The sequence below is a fragment of the Sorex araneus genome, chromosome 2 (assembly GCF_027595985.1).
Source record: "Sorex araneus isolate mSorAra2 chromosome 2, mSorAra2.pri, whole genome shotgun sequence".
Taxonomy (NCBI): domain Eukaryota; kingdom Metazoa; phylum Chordata; class Mammalia; order Eulipotyphla; family Soricidae; genus Sorex; species Sorex araneus.
The window spans coordinates 28,125,568-28,151,396 of record NC_073303.1 but is presented as its reverse complement, the minus strand read 5'-3'; the positions used below and the strand labels follow the sequence as shown (position 1 = coordinate 28,151,396).

The following is a 25,829-nucleotide window of genomic DNA, read 5'->3' as shown; positions in this document are numbered from 1 at the left end:
AAATACATTTATTTTTTTACCCAAGAATTCCCTGATAATTTTTTATTATTTTTTTAAGGAATCATATATAAGATATTATTACTTTAAAACAGCTTATTCTGCATGTTATATGGTATGAGAATATTTATAAAAGAATGGTGCTAGTATTACAAAATCGTGTAAAATAAATATTGTCTCTAAGATCTCTAGTAAAAATTAGTCTTCGAGGAGGACAACTGATTCCCTCTGAAATTAAACAAGTGAAATCCTTAGTTTTTGAGTATTCTGTCATTCCCCACCACTGTCTCTACCTCTTCCTCTCTCTCTTTTCATGGAGGAGGTTACTGGTTTTCTTCTACTCATGATTAAGCTTTATATCAATTGAGCAATCAAGTGAATGTTTGTCACTTAACACTCAGATAAGTGACAATGAACTTATCTGAGGGTACCAAAATGGAATCAAAACCAGTGTAGTATGATTTAATCCAGTACATCTAATTGGACAATTTTGTTCAAGATATATATAAGCCTTTTCCAATTTCCTCTTTTCTTTCCTCACTTACTGAATATTAGTAGGATGTCAGACATTTGGGAGGAAAAGAGCAAAACACAAATCCATATATCGTGAGAAACTTAATAAATAGTGAAACAATTGGGTGTAGTACCCTCTGTGAGTTCTGTGATGGGACTGTCAGTAGGTGTATAGTCGAAATGCCTCAGGTAGAATAAATACTTCTCAAAGAAGACAGGCTGATTGCCAACAAGTATATAAGAAAGTGTCCATCACCACGGGTTATCAGGGAGAAGTAGATGGAAACAACAATGAGCTCACCTCACCTCATATCAGTGAAAATAGCCTATCTCCAAAAAAGCAAGAAACAACTTGCTTTTTGGTTTTTAGTGCTCAAAGGGATACAGAGTTAAAGAAACAGGAGGAACTGGTGGTAGGATTGTAAATTGGTTCATCCTCTCCAGAAACAGTACAAAGACTTCTCAAAAAATAAAATAGAGGAGCTAGAGCAATAGCACAGTGGGTAGGGCGTTTGTTTGCCTTGCTGGCGGCCAACCCGGGTTTGATTCCAAGCATCCCATATGGTTCCCCTGAGCACCGCCAGGATAATTTCTGAGTGCAGAGCCAGGAGTAAGCCCTGTGCAGCTCTGGGTATGACCCAAAAAGAAAAGAAAAAAATAGAGATAATATAGAATCCCACAATTCCACTTCTTGCATATATCCCAAGGATACAAAATCACAAATTCAAGAATATATCTACATACCTGTTGTTCACTGAAAGAGCTATAAAGAACTCAAATGTCTTAGTGGACAAAGAAATTATAATACATAGACACAATGGGATATTTTTCAGCTATAAGAGAAGATAAAATCTTGCAGTTTTCTAAAATTTGGTATGGAACTGGAGTGTGTCATGTCAGTGAAGTGAATGAAGTGCAAAAAGACAACGACAGACAGTAGATGATCGCATCTATATGTGGGGTAGGAAGAAACAAACAAGATAATAGGCAATGAAAAATGAAAGTAAATCCTGACATTCTACTAAACAGCATGATTCGGCCGAGTGGAAGCCAGAGAAGGGGGAATAAAGGAAAGAGAAGAACCAAAAGAGACCTAGAGATTCTAGTAGAGGGATATTGGCAGTCGGGTGGTGAGTACAGATTGCTGGTGGGTACACTCTATGCTTAAAGCATAAATTTTTGTCAATTATTTGTCAACAACAAACGAAAACCAAATACCTCAGCTACCAATCAAATTTTATCATGCTTTCATATTCCTTGATTTTTTTCAAAGGGGGCTGTTTTATTGTACTATCTTTTAGGATTTCCCAGACATAGCTAATACATTCTTGAAGTTCTACTTAGAAACATTTTAGCTAATTTTATTCATTAAACATGTTTTGGTCCATGCAGTGTCCTCTAATGCTTCTATCTTGGACTGGAGTGATAGCACAGTGAACAGGGCGTTTGCCTTGCATGCAGCCGACCCGGGTTCGATTCCTCTGTCTCCGAGAGCCCGACAAGCTACTGGGAGTACCCTGCCCTCACGACAGAGCCAGGCAAGCTACCCATGGAGCATTCGATATGCCAAAAACAGTAACAAGTCTCACAATGGAGATGTTGCTAGTGCCCACTCAAGCAAATCGATGAACAACGAGACTATAGTGGTACAGTGCTACAGTGCAATGCTTCTATCTTAATGCTCTCCAAGTTATCTAGTTCTCATCTGCTCCTCCCCTGCACAGCAAGCCCCCTCCTTTGATTATTTTAGTTTCCATGTCATTAATTTCTGCTCTAATTTTTATTATTTCTTTCCTTCGATCTGGTTTAGGTTCCTTTTTCTGGTCCTTTTCTAAGGTCTTGAGTCGTGAAGTCAGGCTGTCTATGTGGGCCCTTTCTTCCTTCCTGAGGAATGCTTGGAGAGCTATAAATTTTCCCCTTAACACGGCTTTAGCTGCGTCCCATAGGTTTTGGCAGCTCGTGTCTTCATTCTCATTTGTTTCTAAGTATTTTTTGATTTCTTCCTTGATTTCCTTCCTGACCCACTCATTGTTCAACATTGAATTGTTTAATTTCCAAGTGTTTGACTTGATTCTCCGTGTCAGTGAGTGGTTAGCTTCTATCTTCAGCGCATCGTGGTCTGAAAAGATGGTTGATACAATTTCTATTTTTCCGATTCTATTGAGGTATGTTCTGGGGCCCAGTACATGATCTATTTTAGAAAATGTTCCGTGTGCACTGGAAAAGAATGTGTATTCTTTCTTTTGGGGGTGTAAGGCCCTGTATAGGTCTATTAGGCCTCTCTCTTCAATTTCTTCTTTCAGAGTCAGTGTTTCCTTGTTGAGTTTTGTTCTTGTCGATCTATCTAGAGGCGATAAGACCATATTGAAGTCTCCGACTACTATTGTGCTGTTAGTGATGTCCTCTTTGAAGTCTGCTAGGAGTTGTTTTAAATATTTAGCTGGTCGCTCATTAGGTGCATATATGTTTAAGAGTGTGATTTCTTCCTGTTGTACATATCCCTTGATAAACAGAAAATGACCTTCGCTGTCCCTTTTAATCTTTTTCAACCTGAAATCTATGTTGTCGGATATTAGGATGGCCACTCCAGCTTTTTTATGGGGGTTGTTTGCTTGCAGGATTGTTTTCCATCCTTTGACTTTGAGTCTATGTTTACTCTGTTTGTTCAGGTGTTTTCTTGCAGGCAGCAGAATGATGGGTTTAATTTCTGGATCCATTTTGCCACTCTGTGTCTCTTTATGGGTGCATTTAGGCCGTTGACATTGAGAGAGATTATTGTGATAGGATTTTGTGTCATATTTCTGTGGTATTTGTTGTTTTTATGTGGCTCCACCTTGTCTTACAGTAGCCCCTTTAGACCTTCTTTCAAGTTTGGTTTTGAGTCTATGAAGGACCTGAGCAGTTGTTTATCCGAGAAGTAGTGTATGGTTCCTTCGAGTTTGAGTGAGAGTTTAGCCGAATAAAGTATTCTTGGTGAGGCATTCATTTCGTTGAGTCTTTTCACTATGTCCCACCATTGTCTTCGGGCTCGGAGGGTTTCCTCTGACAGGTCTGCTGTAAATCTGAGGGGTGCTCCTTTGTATGTAATTTCCTTCTTTGACCTTGCTGCTTGCAGAATTGTGTCTCTATCCATAGCATCCGTCATTCTGACTTTGATATGCCTTGGAGTCTTTTTATTCGGGTCTCTTTTTGCTGGTACTCTTCGGACTCCTTGTATCTGGATGCCTGCCTTCTCCAGCTCTGGGAATTTCTTAGCAATGATGTCTTTGACTGTGTTTTTTTCATTGGGGTTACTTCCCTGTGGTTCTGGTACTCCAATGATTCTTATGTTGTTTCTCTTGAAGTCATCCCCCAGGGCTCTGATTCGCTCTATAGCCATTTTGAGGTCTTTCGCCATGATTTGTTGTTGTCTATAAGCTTTCTGCAGCTCATCTTCCAGGTCGCTGATTCTGTCTTCAGCTGTAGTCATTCTACTGTTGAGGGCATCTAGAGAGATTTTTAATTCGTCTACCGATTCCTTTATTTGTGTGACTTCCGTTCGTAGGTTTGAGATTTCTGTTCTCATTTCTTCCTGTATTTTCTTGGTGGACCGTTCCAGTGCTTCATTCATCTTCCTTTGATTATTTTAAAGCTCATCTTTTCCATGAATTTTTTGGACACCCTTTATCTAACATGAATATATGCAATTTTTCTTTTCACATGATTTTTGGGAGGGGGACTATTTTTGAAGAACATTACATGCTGGACCAATTTGAAATATTTATTTTATTTTATTTTTCTTTTAAGGTCAACCTCTGTGGTGCTCAGGGCTTGCTCAGTGTTCAGGGATCACTCCTGGCAGAGCTTGGGAAACCACGTAAGTGCCGGTGATTAAACCCACGTCAGTCACATGATAAGGCAAGTGCCCTACCTGCTATAATATTGCTCCAGCTCTTGAACCACTTCATTTTTATGGCTTCTGCTAGGTCCTCTGTACTGTTCAGCTGCAGTCCTTCTGCATTCTTGTGCCACCTGTTCCATCACTAATCTCAGCGTCCTATAAAGAGAAGTCTTCATGCCTTGTATGTGTTAAGTAACATGGTCACAATAGTGTTAAAGTTTGTGGTATTGATAATAGGTAATATCATGTCACATTATGGCACCCCCACCGCTACCTACGTGCCCAACACACTCCATTATTGTCTCTGTGTCATCTCTAGCGTGATCTTCATATCCCATGCCCTGCTCTGTTTCTCAGTTTTGTAATCCAAGACAGCATATCTTTTTTCTTTGAATCTATAAAACAGGGAAGACTGACATCCAAAGAGGTAGCCAAACAGTGCAAAGGTCAGGATCAGCAAAGATTAGAGCTGCGCTGGTTTGGGGCCCTTAGCGCTGTCTTTTGTGGTAGCTTTTCTCCAGAAATATATTAAAAATCATATTTTATGACCAGATATACACAAAGATAAACATAATTTAGTATGGTTTAAAAATAAGATATCCTTTAAAAGTTGAAGTGTCTTCTAATATTAGAAGAAAATTAAAACTTTTTTGTGGGGCCCTCTAATCGTCATGCCCACTGTTCCTAACAAGTAGAGCCTGACTATGGTACTCTGATATGTTGTAGAAGAAGGAAATTGGGAAATTCTCTGGTAAAAAAGATAAAGCTCCTAGTCAAAAAATAAATAAATAAAGCAGAAAGCAGCCATGGCTCATAAAGTTACAGCAGCTTCCAATTCATTTTCCCCTTTGAACTGCTTGACTTTTCTACTTTGGATTTTACAAACCAACATTCATGTCTATATAACAACATGGAAAAGATCCAGGGATGGATCCTGAAGACAGGAGGATGAAGGAATGTGTGAAGAGAGGATGGAGAGAGGTGGAGTTACAAAGGTAGAGATATCTAAGGGATTAATAAATCTGTGCTTGCCCATTCTCACAGGACTTCTTCAGATAGGGTGAGGAAGACATAATTTGAATTGACGATCTGAGAAAATTATAACTTAATTCACCAACATTTTCATCATAAAGCTCTCAATTTTTTTTCTTTTTGGGTCACACCCGGAAATGCACAGGGGTTATTCCTGGCTCTGCACTCAGGAATTACTCCTGGCGGTGCTCAGGGGACCATATGGGATGCTGGAAATCGAACCCAGGTCGGCCGCGTGCAAGGCAAACACCCTAACCACTGTGCTATCGTTCCAACCCCAAACCTCTCAATTTTTAAATAAAAAGAGACAATTCTTTATTAAAAGAAAAAAGAGAGGCTACATCTTAAATAGTCAAAGTTTAAAAATAATAATAATTTACATTATATATCTATTATTTATAAAACCTAACTATATGCCAATTTAATGTGATTATTTTTGAGGTGACATATGAGGCAACAGAAATTAAATGAGGACCTTGTGATAATAATCTGTCTAAAGGTATTCAGGTGGGCTCATCTATTCCCACCACCTGTGTTCATTTTTTTTTTTCACGGCAGTACTCGGTTTATTCAGGGGCGCCTAGTAAAGGCGCTGGGGCTTGCCCATGGTGCTCTTGATGTATAAGGCCGGACGTTCTGCCAGTTCTTCTTGAGCAACGACACCAGGAAATTGACAGCCAGGTGGATGTTGTAGACAAGCTCGTCGTCTGTCATCTTTACGTGGCCGACAGCCACCGCCAGACACAGCACCTTCTTCATCTGGAACTTGATTGTGGACTTGACTTCATCAACCTTGGCCACCATGTTTTCGTTGTGGGTCAGCAGAGAAGGAAACTTGCCAGCCTTATTCAGGCCCGGGCCCAGGATTCTGGGGATCTGCTTGATTAGGGACTCGGAGGCCAGAAAGGCGTCGTACTTCTTGGCCAGCTTCTTCACCAGCTTCTTGTTCTTGAGTTTCTTCAGCTCCTCAATGTCCATGTGGGGGATGTCCACGGCCTTGGCCTCATCGCAGTGCTGCTGGTCCCCCAGCACACACACGGAGAACTTGGGGCGAGGGGTGGACTTGAGCCTGACGGTGCCCGAGAAGCTCTTGTCCTTCTGCGGGTCATAGTTCTTGAGGCTGATCCGCAGCTCCACCGTCTCCAGGAACTTGCGGCACTTGCGCCGGTTCCCGTGCAGGACTTCCCGCACCGCCTCGTACAGGGTGTCGCGGGACACTTTGCTGCTCATGGTGACGGCGACCGCGGGAACCCTCACCTGTGTTCATTTCCATCATAAGAAGCAGGTAAATCTGAGGTGAGGGGCTGGAGCAATAGCACAGAAGGTAGGACATTTGCCTCTCGGCCGACCCAAGTTCAATTCCCAGCATCCATTTGGTCTTCTGAGCACTGCCAGGAGTTAATTCCTGAGTGCATGAGCCAGGAGTAACCCCTGTGCATCACCAGGTGTGACCCAAAAAGCCAAAGAAAAAAAAAGTCTGAGATGAAAAATGTTGTCCATATGTATAAGTAGATAGATAGATAGATAGATAGATAGATAGATAGATAGATAGATAGTGTGTATGTGTGTGTAAAAGCATACATAATTTGTGAAACTATTTACTCCAATAATTTAGAGGCAAAACAAATAATTTCAAAGACTGTTCAGAGAAAATTGAAATTTTAATCACAAAATAGCCCTACATGAAAACATCCTTATCTTTGAGTAAATCATGAGAAAAGGCATAGCAATCTTCAGGTTATATTCACAGGCTCAGAGAGAGAACTATGTCTTTGGTGAATTGTGCAACAGTTCAGATAGCAAAGACAGTGAGTTTATGTCCTGGCTTTCTGAAGGGGGAACATCCATAATTTTTAGATGTTTTATATTGAGGATATGATACTCTTGAATCCTACATACTTCTATGCCAATATTTTTTTTTCCTCACCACTTCCCCCACCCCCAGTTCCTTGTTTCTTAATTACAGTCCCACTTTCCTCAGCTGTGCCCTCTCCTACAATGTCTTCACCACCATGGGAGCTCAGCAAAGTAGTCAGGTAAAAGGCCCCCCAAATCAGTGCTCTGTTTAGGACCATCTTCTTCCTGAGCCTTGGTCTCAGCAGTTATTTTCCTGAGCTCGCAAGCAACATGAGGACCAAACTGAGAAGAAAATCTAAAACCTAAAATCTAAAACTGAAACTCAACCCTGGTCAGGTTCTGACCAATAAGAAAAATCCGCTGTGATGACACAGCAGTCACCACCTGAAGACTTTGTACTAAGAGGCCAGAAGGGTTGGGAAATCCCCTGGTCGGCTGTAGCCTCTACTCAGTGTGTCCAAGAGAATTTTCTATGTAGATGGTGAGGAGAGATTAAATCAAAATCTTCTCATACGTGTGCATAACTACTGGGCGGGGGCCGGTTAGGGGGGAGAGAAAGAGAAAGAGAGAGAGAGAAATTTCTGAGCAAACTCATGGATAGATGTGACCACTGTTACGCTGTGCTTCAGAATTTTCTTTTTTGTTTGATTTTGGTTTTGATTTGGGGGCGATATCCGGCAATGCTCAGGGTTCAACTCTTGGTTCTGTGCTCAGGGATCACTCCTGACAGTTCTTCAGAGATCACCTGCTCCATGCCAAATACCATGGTCCAATAACCATGATAGCTTCTAATACAAGTCCTGAATTAAAAAAAAAAAAAAGACTGCATTGGAAAGTTGTCAAAATTAATTTGCAGTCAAATTGTAACAAGAAGTCATGGGGTCAAGAGCGTCCAACCTGGATTTAGTTGCCAACACCCCTTATAATCCCCTGAACCTACCAGGAGTGATCCTGAGCATAAAAAATGCCCTGGACACAGCCAGTGTGACAAACCCTCCTCAACAAAAAGAAGAATCTTTACTGCATATTCATAGGTAAATAGGGGCAGAAATTTAATATGTCTCTCAGGAAACACCATAGAGTAATTAATTATGCTTATCTATTTAACCATATATCTAATCTATGTATATATGCACAATGCATATATGTATTGGTGCAATTGCTAGCATAACTATTAATGTGATGTAGGCAGGTAGACAGGGAAAGGCCCTCAGCAATAAAATTTAGGTCAACAGAACCTAAGACTGGTCTACCCTGTGGATACAGAAAACAGACCTGATAAGACCTTCAGTCGACCCTGAGGAAGTTGGACCCTTCCCCATGAAGTTCTTCAAACCCTTGCACCTCTCCCTTAATCTGATTAAAATGTGATTCAGCCCCGAGAAGACTCCAGAACTTCCAGATCAAGACAAACTCAGAAGAACCTATAAAAGACCCCTTGAGCAAAGGAAGGGCGCCCATATGCTGCTCGAGAACATGTGCTTCTTGCACCCGTGGGGCCGAGCACATGTGGTACCTGAGCACATGTGTCACCCGTATCTCCCCTCTTGAGATGTGTACTTTTATGCTTTCTTTTCTAACACTGGGTTTTGTGTAGGGGCTCTCTCTGTGCCCTTGGAGAAGCCCGCGTTCTCTCTCGAGCATGTTACTCTGTCTCTCTTACTCTCTTCTCTCTCCCACTTTCTTTCTTTTTCCCTTCAAATACCCTCCAAATAATCTGTTTGCTTCACTGCTTGTCTACTCCTGAAATCTTTTCTTCGAGTGAGACAAGACCTCTGAAAACCCTGGGTAAGGCCTGGGACTGCTTTCTTCTTTCCTGTAAAAAACAAATCCTCACTCCAACCTGAGTCCGTGGCTTCCTGAGAAATAGGATGGTGGGGATCGGCTCCCATGCCAGGAAGATCAAGCAGACTTCAGGTGTGGACTAACGGCCACCTCATGGGTCTGGCAGGGCTCAGGCTCCTGCCAAGCAGGGCTCATCACAGACTTTACTGGTCCTAGTCTTCCCAGTGGGTCCTGGGTGGCAGGGGTGGAGTGGGAGAAGGTAACTAATCTTCTCTCCTCCTGACTCACATGAGCCACCCATGGGGTCCACAAACATCAAATGTGAAAAAGGACATAAAAAGGAGGTTGGTATAAAATGTGATCAAGATAGAAAAAAATAAAACAATATATAGAGAGCTGGAGCGGTAGTACAGCAGGTAGGGCATTTGCCTTGTATGTGGGCGACTTGAGTTCAATCCCCGGAATCCCATTGGTCCTCCAAGTGATGTTGGTGGACCCTACAGGTGGCTCATGTGAAGTGGGGAGGAGAAAGATGGTCACTTTGATGTCGGTGGGCCCCACGGGTGACTTAGGTGTAACAGGGAAGAGAAAGATGGTCACTTTCTCCCAATCCACCTCTGCCACCCAGGACCCAGAGTTACTGGGTTCTTGTCTCATTCACAGAAAGAAATTTCAGAGGAGTAGACAGGCAGTGAAGTAAATAGATTTTATTTGGAGGGTTTTTGAAAGTGTGGAGAGAGAATAATGCACTCAAGAGAGAATGCGGGCTTCTCCAAGGTCAGAGAGAGCCCCTGCATACATCCTAGCATTAGATAGGAAAGCATAAAACTACACATGTGAAGAGGGGAGATGCAGGCAACACATGTGCTCAGTGACGTGGGCGCAAGCAGCATATGGGTTCGGGCAGCATATGCGCACCTTCCTTTGTTCAAGGTGTCTTTTATAGGTTCTTCTCAGGTTGACTTGAGAAGTTCTGGAGTCTTCTCAGGGGTGAATCACATTTTAATTGGATTAAGGGAGAGGTCTGAGGCTTTGAGGAACTTCATGGGGAGGGGTCCAACCTCCTCAGGGTCTGCTGAAGGTCTTATCAGGTCTGTTTTCTGTATCCACAGGGTCTGTCTTAGGATTTTCCTCCCAGAAGTTCTGTTGACCTAAATTTTAATTGCTGAGGGCCTTTCCCTGTCTACCTGCCTACATCAACTTTCTCCTGATCTACCTCTGCCACCCGGGATGCAGTTACTGGGTTCCTATCTGGCTTCGCAGAAAGAAATTTCAGGAGTAGACAAGCCGTGAAGTAAAACAGATTTTATTTGGAGGTTGTGAAGGGAAGGAGGAAGAGGAAGTGGGAGAGAGTGGAGAGTAACGCAGTCAAGAGAGAATGCGGGCTTCTCCAAAAGCTGAGAGAGCCCCTACACACATCCCAGCATTGGACACAAAAGTACACGTTTCAAGAGGGGAGATGCAGGCAACACATGTGCTTGGCCACAAGGGCACAAGCAGCACATGGGCTCCAATAGCATACGCGCACCCTTCCTTTGTTCAAAGTGGCCTTAATAGGGTTTCTCCAACCTGACCCCCATGTGGAGCTTCTACCTAGGTTCATTGCTAAGGAGATTGGTGGAGGTGGGGGGGGGGGGGCTGTTGGGAATGGTAATGGTCTTTTCTGGGCTGAACACTAACGTTAATTGGATAAAGGGAGAGGTCCAAGGATATTTGAGGAATTTCCTTCACGGGTAGGTGTCCAATCTCCTCAGGGTCCCTTGCTTGCACCAGGTGAGGGTTTTATCAGGCCTTAGTTCCTGTCTTCTGCAAGGTTGACTTTTTCAACTTCAGAGCTATTACTTCCTAGGAAATTTATTGCTGTCACCTGGGGAGGGGGCCTTCCCTATCTGCCTCCCTGCCTACATCACAAGCACCACCAGGAGTAATTCCTGAGGGCAGAGCCAGGAGTAACCCCTGAGCATCACTGGGTGTGACCAAAATAGCAAAACAATAAATAAAATAAAAATTAAAACTGTGTATCATTGAGTTGCTTCTAGCAAAAAAGAAAATCAATCCAGCTTTAGGCTTACTGAAATGCTGTAAGAGAGCACTTTTCTTTAATATGATTTAGTCAGTTAGATAGAGAAAGACGCCTATGGCAATGGAATTCCTAGGAAGTAATAAAATAGGTCAAGGCTGCAAACACAGAAACCAAAACCTGATAAAGACCCTCTCCTGACACCAGTAACAGGCCGAGAGAAAGAGGCTGGGCCCCCTCCAAGAGAAGCTCCAGCAGGAGCAAAAGACCAGGAAAGGAATTTCAAAGAAGGCCATAGACCACTCCTAGCTCAACTCCCCTGGCAACCACCTTAGCAACAGACTCTTAACTATTAGAAAGCTCCTGTGGGGTGCCTTGGAAATAAAAACTGTAAAAGTCACCTTGAAAAACGGAATGTGCATCAGCTGCCCAAGGCCTTGTGCTGCTTTTGCCCACGAGGCTCCCCTCTTGAGATGTGTACTTTAATGCTTTCATATCTAACGCTAGGATGTGTGTAGGGGTTCTCTCTGTAAGAAGTCCCCGTTCTCTCTTGAGCGTGTTACTCTCTCCCACTTTCTCTTCCTCTTCCCCCTTCCTAAACCCTCCAAATAAAATCTATTTTTCTTCACTCCTTGTCCATTCCTGAAATTCTTTTCTGCGAGACAGCATAAATTACATGGAAACCCTGAGTAAAGTCTAGGACTGACTTATTTGTCCTAAATTTCCAGACCATCCTGAAGTGGCAGAGGCGGACTAATAGGCAGCTTATTGTCCTCCTGGAGCTCAGGAACGGTTTGTTGTAGTCTGCAAACCACACAGACTGAACCAGATACCCTGTATATGGTCCCTTCCATGACCTAGTCCTGTCGTCAGTACAGCTAAGTCACAGACCAGCCAGTTCACCCAATATACTTGCTGTTCTGTCGCTTACATTTTAATTCATCTGATTTTGGACTGTGTCTGTAAGACCATTTTGCAAAATATTAAACTAAATGAATCTTTGATCCATGTCCCTATCACTCCACTACAAACTGGCAGTAGACAGGAGGTCACAGTCCTCAGTAAGAGCACTCAAGAGAGTGTCAGAGCTCATGGTACAGCAGTGAGGAACCTGGCAGTGTACAGGGGAGGGTGAAAAGAAAAAACAAGAAGTTTGTTTTCTAGCTGATTCAACTGTATCATTCCAGAAGTACATTGAACTTCCCACAGGGGCCAGAAAGTCCATCACTAATGCAAACAAGAACAATGGGTATGGGGTCCTAAAGGGATATTTAAAGATGACTGTTTGCTTCAAGGACTCCTGCTACAACCTTTTTCTCTCTTCTGTAACAATGATTGCTTTGATGCACTTCAGTGAATTTACCATGCTCCAGGATGGGGGACCCTGGTGGGCAAAACAGGTTTTGCAGGTGCTTATGAAAAAGCTCTGGCACCAGGGTGAGATTTTTCCTTAAAAAAGGCAAGTGCCATGTTGGTGTACAACATCTCACAATCTCAGGCTTAGCTAGGATTGGACCTTAAAATTGTTTTTCTGTTACTGTTACTTTAACTGACTATGCTTCCAATTATGTAACTGACTTTGATATTGTTTCCATTGACTAAGTTAATTTGCATATTCTGCCTGTGTGGCTGAATATCACTGGTTAGAACATCAAGCTAGTTAATAAAAGGGGGCTGAACAGGCTGCTCTCCAGCACAGCACACCACCAGAGACAGTTTTGTGATCTTCCATAAAGTATTTCTTTCACATGCATATCTTAGTATCTCAGACTGTCTAACCAAACCTTACAGCAACATAAGGCGCTCAGCACAAGGCTAGAAGATAAAGGCCCAGTACGGAAGAAATAAAGAAAGGGAGAGATAAATAAAGGAATAAGGGAATATAGATAGAAAGAAAGGAAGAAGAATAAAGAAAGGGAGTAAAGAAATACAGATAGAAAGGAAGAAAGAAAGGAGGAGAAAAAGAAAAAGAAAGAGAGAACAAAATAAAGATAAAAAGAAAGAAAGAAATAAGGAAATATAGATAGAAAGGAAGAATAAAGAGAAAGAAAGGGAATAAAGAAATTAGAAAGAAAGGAAGGAAGGAAGGAAGGAAGGAAGGAAGGAAGGAAGGAAGGAAGGAAGGAAGGAAGGAAGGAAGGAAGGAAGGATGGAAGAAAGAAAGAGAAAGAAAGAAAGAAAGAAAGAAAGAAAGAAAGAAAGAAAGAAAGAAAGAAAGAAAGAAAGAAAGAAAGAAAGAAAGAAAGAAAGAAAGAAAGAAAAAGAAAGAGAGAAAGAAAGAAAGAAAGAAAGAAGAAAAAGAGAAATGGAATAAAGAAATAGAAAGAAAGAAAGGAAGAAGACAAAGAAAAAGAAAGGGAGAAAGAAATAAAGATTAGAAAGAAAGAGAAAAAAGAAAAATAAAGAAAAAGAGATATAGATAAAAGAAAGGAGGAAAGAAAGAAAAGAGAAAGGAAGGAAATAAAGAAATATAAATAGAAAGAATGAAAGAAAGAAGAAAAAGAGAAAGGGAATAAAGAAATATAGATAAAAAGAAGGAAGAAGAAAAAGAGAAAGGGAATAAAGAAATGTAGATAGAAATAAAGAAAGGAAGAAGAAAAAGAGAAAGAAAGGGAATAAAGAAATATAGATAGAAGGGAATAAAAGAGATATAGATAGAAAGAAAGGAAGAAGAAGAAAAAGAGAAAGAAAGGGAGAAAGAAATTTAAAAATAGGTATAAAGAAAGAAAAGGAAAAGAAGAAAAAGAGAAAGGGAATAAAAGATAGGAAGAAAGAAAGAAAGAAAGGGAGAAGAAGAAAAGGAGAAAGAAAGGGAGAAACAAATAAAGAATAAATAAAGGAAGAAAAGCAAAAAGACTAATGGGTAATTCTGTAACATCACAGCAGGATATCTATGTTGACACCCTGAACTCTCTAACAAAAGCAGCTGGTCTGCTTTAAAGGAACAGATAAAGCTATACCTCCTTGAGAGGGTTAAACGGTATTGTCATTGGTTTAAGCAAAAAAAAATAGAGAGCAATTTGATTTAGAACTATGGGGAAAAGTAGAGGGAAAGTGCATTATGCACAAGTTTTCAAAGCAACTTACATAGAAACTCCTGTGTTAGAGGAGAAGATTGGGGAAGAATCTTTGATTCAGCCTAAATTTTGTGCTAAGCCAACAGCATCTATATTATCTCATGATTCATATCAAAATGATGATTCACTTGCCCAGTCTGAGTCTGACAGCTTTGAGTCAGACACAGAGAATTTGGTTTTAAAAGAGGTTGTAAACGTCCAAGAATTGAGAAAAGTTAATAAAAAATGAGATACATTAATTAGTCAAACGAAGTACCTTGAGATGCACTGCCCTTCTGAAGGAAGGATAATGCCTGCGTACAGGGTATCACTGATCCTGACCCTTTGGCAGTTCCTTCCCCTAGCTTATATAAGAATAGAGAAGAGGAATCTCTGTGTTGCCCTTTTAAGCTTACTCCTGAGTTGCATTATCTGATGCAAAAATCTGAAGCTCCTTTATATAAGGCAAAATTGAGTCAACAGCCTGCTCAGCTTATGGCTTTTCCAGTCCTTTGTAATCCTGATGTGCAAAGAAAAAGACAGGCCAGGGAATATGAGCCTGTTCCTTTTAAGTTTCTTTCCTCGCTTAAGCAAGCTGTGATCACCTATGGTGTTACTTCTAACTATGCGTTAAGTCCTTCTTGAAAGTTTTTCAGAAACTAATACTTTAATTCTGCTTGATTGGCAAACTCTTGCGAAGGCAGTGTTAGAAAATTCTCAATGTGTACAATTTAAATTTTGGTGGAGAGAAGAGGCTGAGAAATTTGCTAGAATTAAAACACCAAAAGAAGTTGATATCACTGTGAACCAGATTTTAGGCACTGGCAAGTGAGTTTTAGGGGAAGAACAAGTTCGTTTGGAGGCAAACATTTTAGAAGCTGTTAATAAAACCTGTCTAAAGGCGTGGCATTATCTTGAGACCTCTGCAAAATGTACTATGTCATTCACAAAATCTTTCAGGAAATAAATGAACTTTACACAGATGTTATTGCCAGACTCCAAGACTCTCTTGAAAAGGCTATACCTGACGAAGGCCTTCGTGAAATGCTTATGCTAACTTTAGCGGTGGAAAATGCTACAGCAGATTGCGAAAAGGCAATTCAAACTGCTAAGCTAATGGGAAAAAACTCCCTGGATGATTTTATTAAAGTTTGTAGGGAAGTGGGAACACCAACCCATCAGGCACAAATAATAGCCGCTGCTTTTAAAAGAGTAAACCAGGTAAAATGTTAGGGCTGTGGAGCACTGGGACATCCCAGACGGGATTGTACTAGTATTAAGTCTGGGATGGGGAAAGAACCAGGTGTCTGTAGAAAATGTGGCAAGGGGAAGCATTGGGCTAAAAATGCCATTACAAAAGAGAAAAAATTAGAAAAGCTAATGAGCCATCGGGAAACGGGAGTTGGGGCTTGACTCGGGGCCCCTTCAACAATACGGGAAATTGTCAATAAAACCTCAAATTAAATTCAAAAGTTTTTCATCTCTTACCATGACAATAATCAATAAACCCAAGAGCACTGGCAAAAAACTGTCTTATATTGACCTTGTGAGAGCAACGGAAGGAAGTGTAACCGCTGATATTTCAGTTTTACAGGATTTTTTTTTTAATTTTATTTTATTATATTGAATCACCGTGAAAAAAAATACAAAGCTTTCAGGTATAAGTCTCAATCATATAATGATTGAAACCCCATCCCTTCACCAGTGCACATGTTCCACCACCAAGAACCCCAATATACCCCCCTCCCACCCAGCCCCCACCTAAGTAGCTAATGATCTTCATTTTATTCTCTATACTTTGAATACATTCAATATTTCAATAGAGAACTCACTATTATTGTTTGGAATCTTCCCCCAACAACAGGCCTGCTGAAAAGGCATCATTTAATAATTTCTTTTCATTGCTGAGAATGAAGATTCTATGAGCTCTATGAGCGTGGTTGTGGATTTCTGATGTTTTAGTTCAGTTCACAGTCTAGATGCATTTCTGTAAGAAGCCGCTCTGGGTGCCAAAATGGGTTAGAAGACCTCTTAAATCATAGTCTTTAGGAGCAGAGGATCTGTTTCTCGAGCAGCAGTTCTGGATCTTATCTGGGCCGAGGGCGTGTCAGTACCGCCCCCTTCCCATGATCGCCTATGAGCCACAATATTGCAAAGTTCCTACTTCTGGGCAGAAGTCTTAGGGGGTGGCTCTTGCCAGGTGGATGATGCCGCCGCTGCCATTTTCCGTGCAAAAAAACAGGGTGGAGAGGGAAAATCCCTCCCCGGGTGGTACATCGTCATAGTACAGCTCACAGTCTAGATGCATTTCTGTAAGAAGCTGCTCTGGGTGCCAAAATGGGTTAGAAAACCTCTTGGATCATAGTCTTTAGGAGCAGAGGGTCTGTTTCGAGAGCAGCAGTTCCGGATCTTATCTGGGCCACAGGATTTGTTTCTGACTCCTAATAAAATTTATAAAATCACAACTAATGTAAACATTGGCCCCCTTCCAAAGGGAACAGCAGGATTGATCCTTGGGAGAAGCAGTATGACTCTGCGAGGTGTTAACGTAAAAGGGGGACTCATTGACAGTGATTTTGTGAATGAAATCTCAATTATAGTCACTGTTCAAGCAGGTATCAGAATTTTTAAAGGGAAACATATTGCTCAACTCTTTTTGCTTCCGTGCATACTAGAAAAAAAATACAGGTATGAAAAGAAAAGGTGATTTTGGAAGCACTAATGCAGAAATATTTTGGGCAAAAAAGATTATTGATGATAAGCCTACTTTGGTTATGACCTTTGAGGACGGAACAAAACTGGAGGGTATATTAGATTCAGGTGCTGATGTTACTGTTGCTGCTTCTCATCATTGGCCTATAGTCTGGCAAAAGCGTTGTGTGGACATTACTTTTTCTGGTACGGGTGTGGTCACTGATGTTCAACAGAGTATGCAACCTCTTCATTGTAGTGATCCTGATGGAGACACGGCAGTCATCTAGCCATATGTTGCTCCAATATATTTCTCCAGTATATTGTCATATATTGCTCCAATAGCTATCACCCTATGGGGACGAGATTTGTGGCAAAAACTTGGTGTGAAATATATTAAAGAAAAAGAGGTGTCTCTCAGCAATCGCCTTTTTAATTTGGGCCGCTGCTCAAAGAACAGCTCTCCCAATAATCTGGAAAAAGGTTCAGCCTGTTTGGGTTGAGCAGTGGCCCTTAACAAAAGAAAAACTTGAGGCTTTAAATGAATTAGTTACAGAACAGTTTGAATTGTGAAATATTGTTTTCAGCTCTAGTGCCTGGAATTCACCAGCATTTGTTTTCAAGAAAAAGACTGATAAATGACAAATGTTAAGTGATCTAAGAAAAGTTAATTACTGCATGGAACCAATGGACCCTTTGCAAATGGGCCTACCTAATTTGGCTATTATTCCAAAACAATGGAATATTATTATAATTGATCTAAAGGATTATTTCTATACCACCCCTTTGAGAGAAGAGGATAGAGTAAAATTTGCCTTTATTGTGCCTTCCTTAAATAGTGAAAACTCCTGCTAAAAGATATCACTGTACTGTTTTGCCTCAAGGGATGATGAATAGTCCCACGACATGTCAATATTTTGTTAATCAGCCATTGGATATAATTAGGGCACAGTACCCTGAAGTCAAAATTATTTACTATATGAATGATATTCTAATCACTGCTCCACCTCAAATAAATTTGCAGAAAGTTTATGAGGCTATAACTTATGAACTAGAGTCATGGGGTTTAAAAATTGCACAGGACAAAATTCAACGTCAGGTTCCTTGGAAATTTTTAGGACAAATAATATGGGAGAGTAAAATTACACCTCAAAAGGTCCAAATTTGAAGAGATAAATTAAAAACTTTAAATTACTTTCAAAAACTATTAGGAAATATAAATTGGCTACGGCCTTCCTTGAGTATTCCAACCTATGCCCTACAAAATTTGTTTCAAACATTGGAAGGTGATCCCTCTTTAAATAGTCCAAGGCAACTTAGCCCAGCAGCTGAAAAAGAATTAGAAATAATCGAGGAGATCATTAATATGGCTCAGCTAGATAGAATTGACTCTTCAGCAAGTTTAAATCTGATAGTGTTTAAATCTGATACTTCACATTTAAATCTGATACTTCACATTCTCCTACTGGGATTTTGGTACAAGGAACTAATATTGTGCAATGGAGTTTTTTACGTAACAAGTCTAGTAAAACATTGGTTACTTATGTAAATAAAATGTCACAAATAATTTTCAAAGGAAGAAGAAGAACTAGGCAATTAATAGGGAGCGATCCTACTGAAATTATTGTACCATTGACGAGTGAGCAAATTCAAGCGCTATGGGAAATTGATGAAGATTGGCAAATTGCTTGCACTAATTATCTGGGCAAAATTCATAACAACTTTCCAAAGCAAAAGATATTTTAATTTCTTAAATTTATTAATTGGATTTGACCTAATATTATAAAAGCTGAACCTATTGAGTCCGCTGTTACATTCTTCACAGATGCTAGTAAAGAAGGAAAGACTGCTTATACTGATATGAAAAATGACAAGGTTTTACAAATTCCATATAAATCAGTTCAGAAGAATGAATTATTTGCAATTATTTCTGTTTTACAAAATGATTCTGAACCAATAAATATTGTAACGAACTCTCAGTATGCAGCTTGGACTGTCAATCATATATTTACTGTTGCTTTGCCTTTGAGTGACTCTGAGCTTATTTCTTTATTTAAAAATTTGCAGCAAGTTTTGAAAGACCGTAAACATCCTTTATACATTGTTCATATGCGAGCTCATACGGGTCTTCCTGGTCCATTAGTTCAGGCAATGATCGAGCTGATAAGTTGGTTGTTTTAGTAATAAATGCAAAAAAATCTCATACCTTACATCATCAAAATGCTCATGCGTTGAAAACCAAATATGCCCTTACGTGGAGACAAGCTAAAGACATTATTAGGCAATGTCCTACTTGTCAAGCAATCAATATGCCTCAGGAGCTAATCCTTGAGTTATAAAGACAATGAAATTTGGCAAATGGATGTAACTATTGTCCCAGCTTTTGGTAAACAAAAATATGTTCATCAATCAATTAATACCTATTCATATCTTCGATGGGTTTCTGCGTTATCTTCGGAAAAAGCAGGAGCTGTGATTACTCATTTGTTAGAAGCATTTGCTGTTATGGGTGTTCCTAAGACAATGAAAACTGATAACGCACTTGCTTATACCTCTGCAAAAATGCGTGATTTTTTTCTCTGCTTATGGTATCAATCATATGGGAATTCCATATAACCGTACAGGACAAGCCATTATTGAACGAGCAAATAGTTCACTTAAAGATATGTTACTTAGACAAAAAGGGGGAATATATATGGATTCTCCTAGACAGCAAATATCCAGAGCACTGTTCACCTTGAATTTTTTGAATTGCTCTGACGAAATCACATCGATGGAAAACATTGGGAAATTCAGGATAACTCAGAAGAAATAAATTCTAATAAAATTAAAAATGATTTAGATAAAATTAGTCAGAGATGTAAAGTCCTTTACAGGGACCCCAGTCTCTGGGGGTTCAGTGACAGGCCAGGTGGAAAGCTGGGAACGAGGTTTTGCTTTTATTTCATCAAACAGAAACCATTTTTGGCATCCTACAAAAGGACTGAAGCTTCTCAGTGAATAAGGGATAGCAGATGAAAAAACTGCAGTATGGATTCCTTTTTCATAGATTTTTGCTGGCTTTGTAAAAACAGAAGCGCTTCTCTTTTGACCCAATTTTAACAAGCAAGAGACAAGCTAGTTAGACTGAGAAATGGGGGATAATCCCAATTGGCTGACAGGGAATTTTTACCCTGTGTACTGCCTTTCCTTTCTCTGTCCATCAGTTTTTCTTCCCTGGTTCTTGGAGGGTCAGAGCGACCGAGCAGGTATGTATGAATGCACATGTGCATGTGATTTTTGTTGTTTTTCTGTATGTCTGTCTATATTGAGTGCTTTAAATGTTGAAGTCAGATTGAAATCAGGAGTGGAAATCCTGGTAACTGGGCAAAACAGCCCCATCAAAAAGGTTAGTAATATGTACTTCAAAAAATTTTAAAAGTTTGAGTGCTTTTTGGAGCTTATTAAGAATTGTATGGAGAAAAAAAAAGAAAGAAAAAAAAAGAAAAGAAAAAAGAAAGAAAGAAAAAAATAAAAAAGAAAAAGAAAAAGAATTGTATGGAGCTGGAGTGATAGCACAGAGGGGAGGGCATTTGCCTTGCAAGCGGCAGACCCAGGTTCAAATCCCAGCGTCCCATATGGTCCCCCGAACACCACCAGGAGTAATTCCTGAGTGCATGAGCCAGGAGTAACCCCTGTGCATCGCCTGGTGTGACCCAAAAAAGAAAACAAACAAACAAAAAAAAAAGAATTGTAAAATTAGAGGATGAAACCAAGATAAAAATTGTTAAAGATTGGTGTAAAGATTCATGATTTAAAATATCTAAGGTATAAGAACTATTAAAATTAAAAAGATGTTTTCCTCATGTTTTGTAAAAACGGTACAAGTTTTTGATATGTTAGTACATTATTATCTCTAAATATTTATATTATAATTTTTGTTTATATATGTATTATATTGAGTTGTTAAAAAGAGAATTGAAATAATTGTATATAGAAACAGAGGAAGTTTCTATTTTTACTTATGGATGCCGATGATTCTTCTTTGTCCGTGAGAGAAGAATCTGATGACAGGAGTGCTTTGGCAGTTGCTAATTGTGGAAAAACCTGGACTGTGAAGTTCATCCAGAAATGGCATGAAAGTGTTGTTTTTGTTTAGAGACTTCTTTTTTTGTTGTTTAGTCTTCATTGACAAACGTCTCTGAACCAGAACTGGAACTGAAATATTACTTAAAGTGCGTAAACTCTGTATTGTAAAATGAAAAACAATTTCTGTAGAATAAGGTTAGATTTTCTTAAAACAGCACTGAGGTATTGCTGGAAAGATTTGTGAGAATGTCTGTGTTGTTTGTTATTGGTCATTTTAAACAAAAAAAGGGGTAAATGTTGGTGTACAACATCTCACAATCTCAGGCCTAGCTAGCATTGGACCTTAAAATTGATTTTTGTTACTGTTACTTTAACTGACTACCTTCCTATTATGTAACTGACTTTGATACTGTTTTTCTTGACTAAGTTTATTTGTATATTATGCCTCTGTGGCTGAATATCATTGGTTAGAACATCAAGCTAGTTAATAAAAGGAGGTTGAACAGGCTGCTATCCAGCACAGCACAACACCAGAGACAGTTTTGTGATCCTCCATAAAGTATTTATTTTGAATGCATATCTTAATGCCTCAGACTGTCTAACCAAACCTTACTGCAACAATTACATATTTTTTCATTTGTTTGTTTGTTTATTAACTAATTCAACGAATAGAAATTTGATAAGCACTGGGAACTCAGAAACAAGTTATAGGATTCACAATCTGGAAACAGAAACAGGAAAGCTATTTCAAAAGTTTATACTTTGGGGGGCTGAAGCGATAGTGCAACAGGTAGGGTATTTGCCTAGCACGTGCCCAACAAGGGTTTCATCCCCGCCATCCCAAGTTCCCCCAGGGCTCATTCCTGAGCACAGAGCCATTAGTAACCCTGAGTATCACCAGGTGAAAGTTGATAAAGTACCACATATGAAAGCCTCTCAGTATCCGTATTGCAAACCATAATACCCATAAGTATAGAGAGAGTCAGAGAGAAATAGTCTGCTATAGGCGCAGGGGAGGTGTGGGATGTGGGGGTGAGGGATAATATTGGGGACATTGGTTGTGGGAAATGTATACTGGTGCAGGGATGGGTATTCAATCATTGTATGACTGAAACTCAAACATAAAAGTTTTGTAACTGTAGCTCATGGATATTCAATAAAAATAAATAAATAAAATATATCAAATAGCTAGGCATCTTGAAAAAAAAGAAAGCTTAAATTTTTTAAGGACAAAAAGAGAATCTTAAAACTAAAAATGCTGACAAAGAATCATATTTTTCCACTCTACCTTCTCATATTACTAGTTTTGGTAATGCCACACTCCTTCCATTTTACTGTCTTATCGTTTTGAACGGTTTGGGCCATGTAGCAACAAAGGATAGGGTTAATGTTTTGCTAACTTGCTTGATTGCTTTCTGTAACTTCCTAACTTGCTTGATCAATTTCTGTAAAACAATACCTTGCAGTATGATCTAAGCTACACAAAACAAGGACCTGTTTCAGGAAATAAAACTGCCCAGATGCCTGGTAATGTCCAGGAAAGGCACGGACATATGGCGAAATTTACTCTAGCAAAGCAGAATGTCACTGATGACCCCCCTTAGTCCCGAAAAATGAGGATGTTGATCTAAGTGACCTGGGAAAAATGAAGATGTTGATCAAAGTAACCTTGGAAAAATGAGAAAAATGAGAATAATGATCAAAGTAATCTTATTTACTAAGGTGTATAAAAAGAGCCTGAACTCTGTATACGAGGCTCTCTTTCTCTCTCTCTAACCCTCCTCTGCTTAGGAGAGCTGAGTGAGAGCCCCAGCATGCTGGTCTGAATAAATCCCCTTGCTGTTGCAGAAAGAGTTGTCTCAGCCTGTTCCTCCGCGCCTCCCATGGGCAGAGATCTGCTCCACCCTAACACTTTATCCATATATCTATTTTATTATATTTCCTATTCCTTTGTGTAATAATATGGAAAATATTTCATGTATGTCTTATTTGAAATATCTTATGTTGTCTCATTTTATTTCGCTTATTCTCTTAACATCATATGTGTTTAATTAAATAGCTGATTACTTATTCACTCAAGATTTCTTATTTTTATTTTTGTAAAGAATTACTTATTTTTCATATGGAACATAAACCCCACAATAAGCAAAAGCAATCCTTCGGAAATACAAAATATGAGACATCACCTTTCCCAACTTCAAACTGTATTACAAAGTGGATGTAACAGACCCAAAGACCAGTAGAACAGAGTTGAATATCCTGTCACAGATCCTGATCCTCAATTATATAATCACCTAATCTTTGATACAGCAGCAACAAATATGAAGTGGAGCAAGGAAAGCTTCCTCAACAAGTAGTTCTGGGAAAACTGGGCAGCTATAAGCAAAAAGAAAAAAAAAAGGAAAAGAAGTGAACTCAGAACTCTTTCTAATGCCAGGCGCAAATGTCAGATCAAAATGAATTAAATACCTCAATATCAGACCTGAATCCATAATATACCTGGAGGGAAATGTGGGCAAAACTCGCTAAGACATTGATGCTAGAGGAATCTTTAAGGATGAAACAGCACTGAACAAGCAAATGGAAGCAAAGAGAGACAAATGGGATTACATTCAACTAAGAAGCTTCTGTAACTAAAAAAGAAACTTTGACTAAGATACAAAGATAGTTAACAGATTGGGGAAAATTATTTACCCATTATTCATCTGATGAAAGGCTAATTTCCAAGATATATAAGTCACTGGTAAAACTTTACAAGAAAAAACCATCCAACGCCATCAAAAATAGGTGGGAAGAAAAAATGAACAGCAACTTCCTCAAAGAACTCAAAAGACCAAAAGACACATGAAAAAAAGGCCCTACATCATAATCATCAGGGAGATGCAAATCAAAACAATGAGCTATCATCTCACACCAAACAGACTGGCACATATCAAACAAACAAGAACAATCAGTGCTGGCTTGGAAATGGGGAGAAAAGGAGTCTCCTTCATTATTGGTGGGAATGTCGACTGGTTCAGCCTTTTGGAAAACAACATGGGCATTCCTCAGAAAGCTAGAAACTGAGCTTCCAGACTGTCCAGCAACACTACTGGGAATCTACCCCAGGAGTCCAAAAGCATATCTGCATGACTATATTCATTGCAGCACTGTTCACAGTAGCTCTAATCTGGGAACAACTGAGTGTCTCGGTGTTCGAGAACTGATGACTATTTAAAGAAATTACATTGTTTATTGAAACAATGTAATACTATGCAGATGTTTGGAAAAATGAAGTTATGAAACTCGCTTACAAATGGGTGCAAATGGAGAGTCTCATGTTGAGTGAAATGAATCACAACAGGAACAGACATAGAATGATTGAATATATTTGTGGGATATGAAAAAAAGGAAAACAGGCTATAACACTAATACCCAGGCTCAATAGAAACAAAGGCCAGGAGGTCTGGTGAGAAGCCTGCCTCAAGTGCTGGAGAAGGGAGTGGGATAGAGAAGGGACCACTATGACAAAGGTAGTTGGAAATGATCACTCTGGGTAAGAACTACATGCTGAAAATAGGTAAAGGAACAAAGACAATAACCTCTCAATATCTGTATTCCAAACCATAATGCCCAAAGGTGGGGGCAGAGAGAGAGAGAGAGAGAGAGAGAGAGAGAGAGAGAGAGAGAGAGAGAGAGAGAGAGAAGTGCCTGCCAGTAGAAACTCAGATGGGGGTGGGAGTGAGGTGGGAGAGAAACAGGGGATATTAGTGGTGGGAAATGTACACTGAGGGATGGGTGTTGGAAGATTGTATGACTAAAAGTGGCTCATCATGAACAGCTTTGTATCTCATGATAATTCAATCTAAAAAAAACAGACTTGCTTATTTGGCAGTCAGACATCATCATGAATGTTTTCAGTAAAACTCTATTTTGACATTCTTACAGAGGTCAATTTGGTTACTGAGAACATGACATGAACCTGAAAGTATAATTAGGACTTACACTTCTAGAGGCAGCTGGTGATCTCAGCACCCCAACAGAATGGCATAACTTTATTTTTTTTTAATTTTTTTAAATTTTATTTTATTTTATTAATGAATTGTTGGGGCTGGACTGATATCAGGGCAAGCCCATGTATACTGTTCATGCTACGGACAGGAACATAGGGACCCATGAAAATGGGCGAGATTTCTCGTGTGTCCTGACTGGTTTGGATGAAGCTGAACATTTTCCCCCTTCAAGCTGCCTTCAGAAAAATAATTTCAGTATACTGAAAAGAGCAGTTTTCCTTCTCTCACAGAAGCCTGGCTGGTCTTTGACATGCAGATCTCTGGTGTTAGCCAGGCCTGACCTTTGAGATTGCAAACCACAGGCTCTGGCCCAGCCTAGTCTTTGGTATGTAAATCCAGGTGCCTGTAGCCCAAGAAAGGTTTCAGTTTTGGTTTTGTATCCAGGTGCCTATAGAAGGTTTCAGTTTTGGTTTTATATCTTTTCCTTCTCAGTTCTGTATCTTTTTCCTGAGGCTATAGGCCTACCAGTACAAGGAAACAATATGTTTCCACTGTCTCAATGTTCTCCCTGTAACTTCTTTTGATGCCTTTGGTGACAGTCACTGTATTGCGCCCTTTAGAGGTACCATGATCAATAAAAGGAGATCACGGGGCTCTCTACCTTTGCCAAGAGCCAGAGAGAGCCTTGGACCTCCATGAATCACATTTCTTCCTCATTCCTTATCTCAGCACCTCCAACCCAAAAGAATGTTCACGCAACAGTGAATCACCATGAGACAGTTACAGACTTACAGGTTTTCATGCTTACGTTTCAGTCATACAATGATCAAGTGCCCATCCCTCCACCAGTGCCCATTTTCCACCACCAATGGTCCCAGCATCCCTCCCACCACCCCCACCCTGTCCCCTTCACCCCACCCTGCCTCTGTGGCAGGGCA

At 39.9% G+C, this 25,829-nt stretch overlaps 1 protein-coding gene across 1 annotated transcript; it reads right to left on the bottom strand.

The window, feature by feature from the left end:
• Window positions 1-6,002: 6,002 nt before the first annotated feature.
• On the bottom strand, window positions 6,003-6,662 carry LOC129402195 (60S ribosomal protein L10a-like). Its single transcript, XM_055127643.1, is given in 2 exon segments — window positions 6,003-6,049; window positions 6,052-6,662. Coding segments are annotated over 2 exon segments (648 nt in total). The 5' UTR covers window positions 6,653-6,662.
• Between the last annotated feature and the right edge of the window lie 19,167 nt (window positions 6,663-25,829).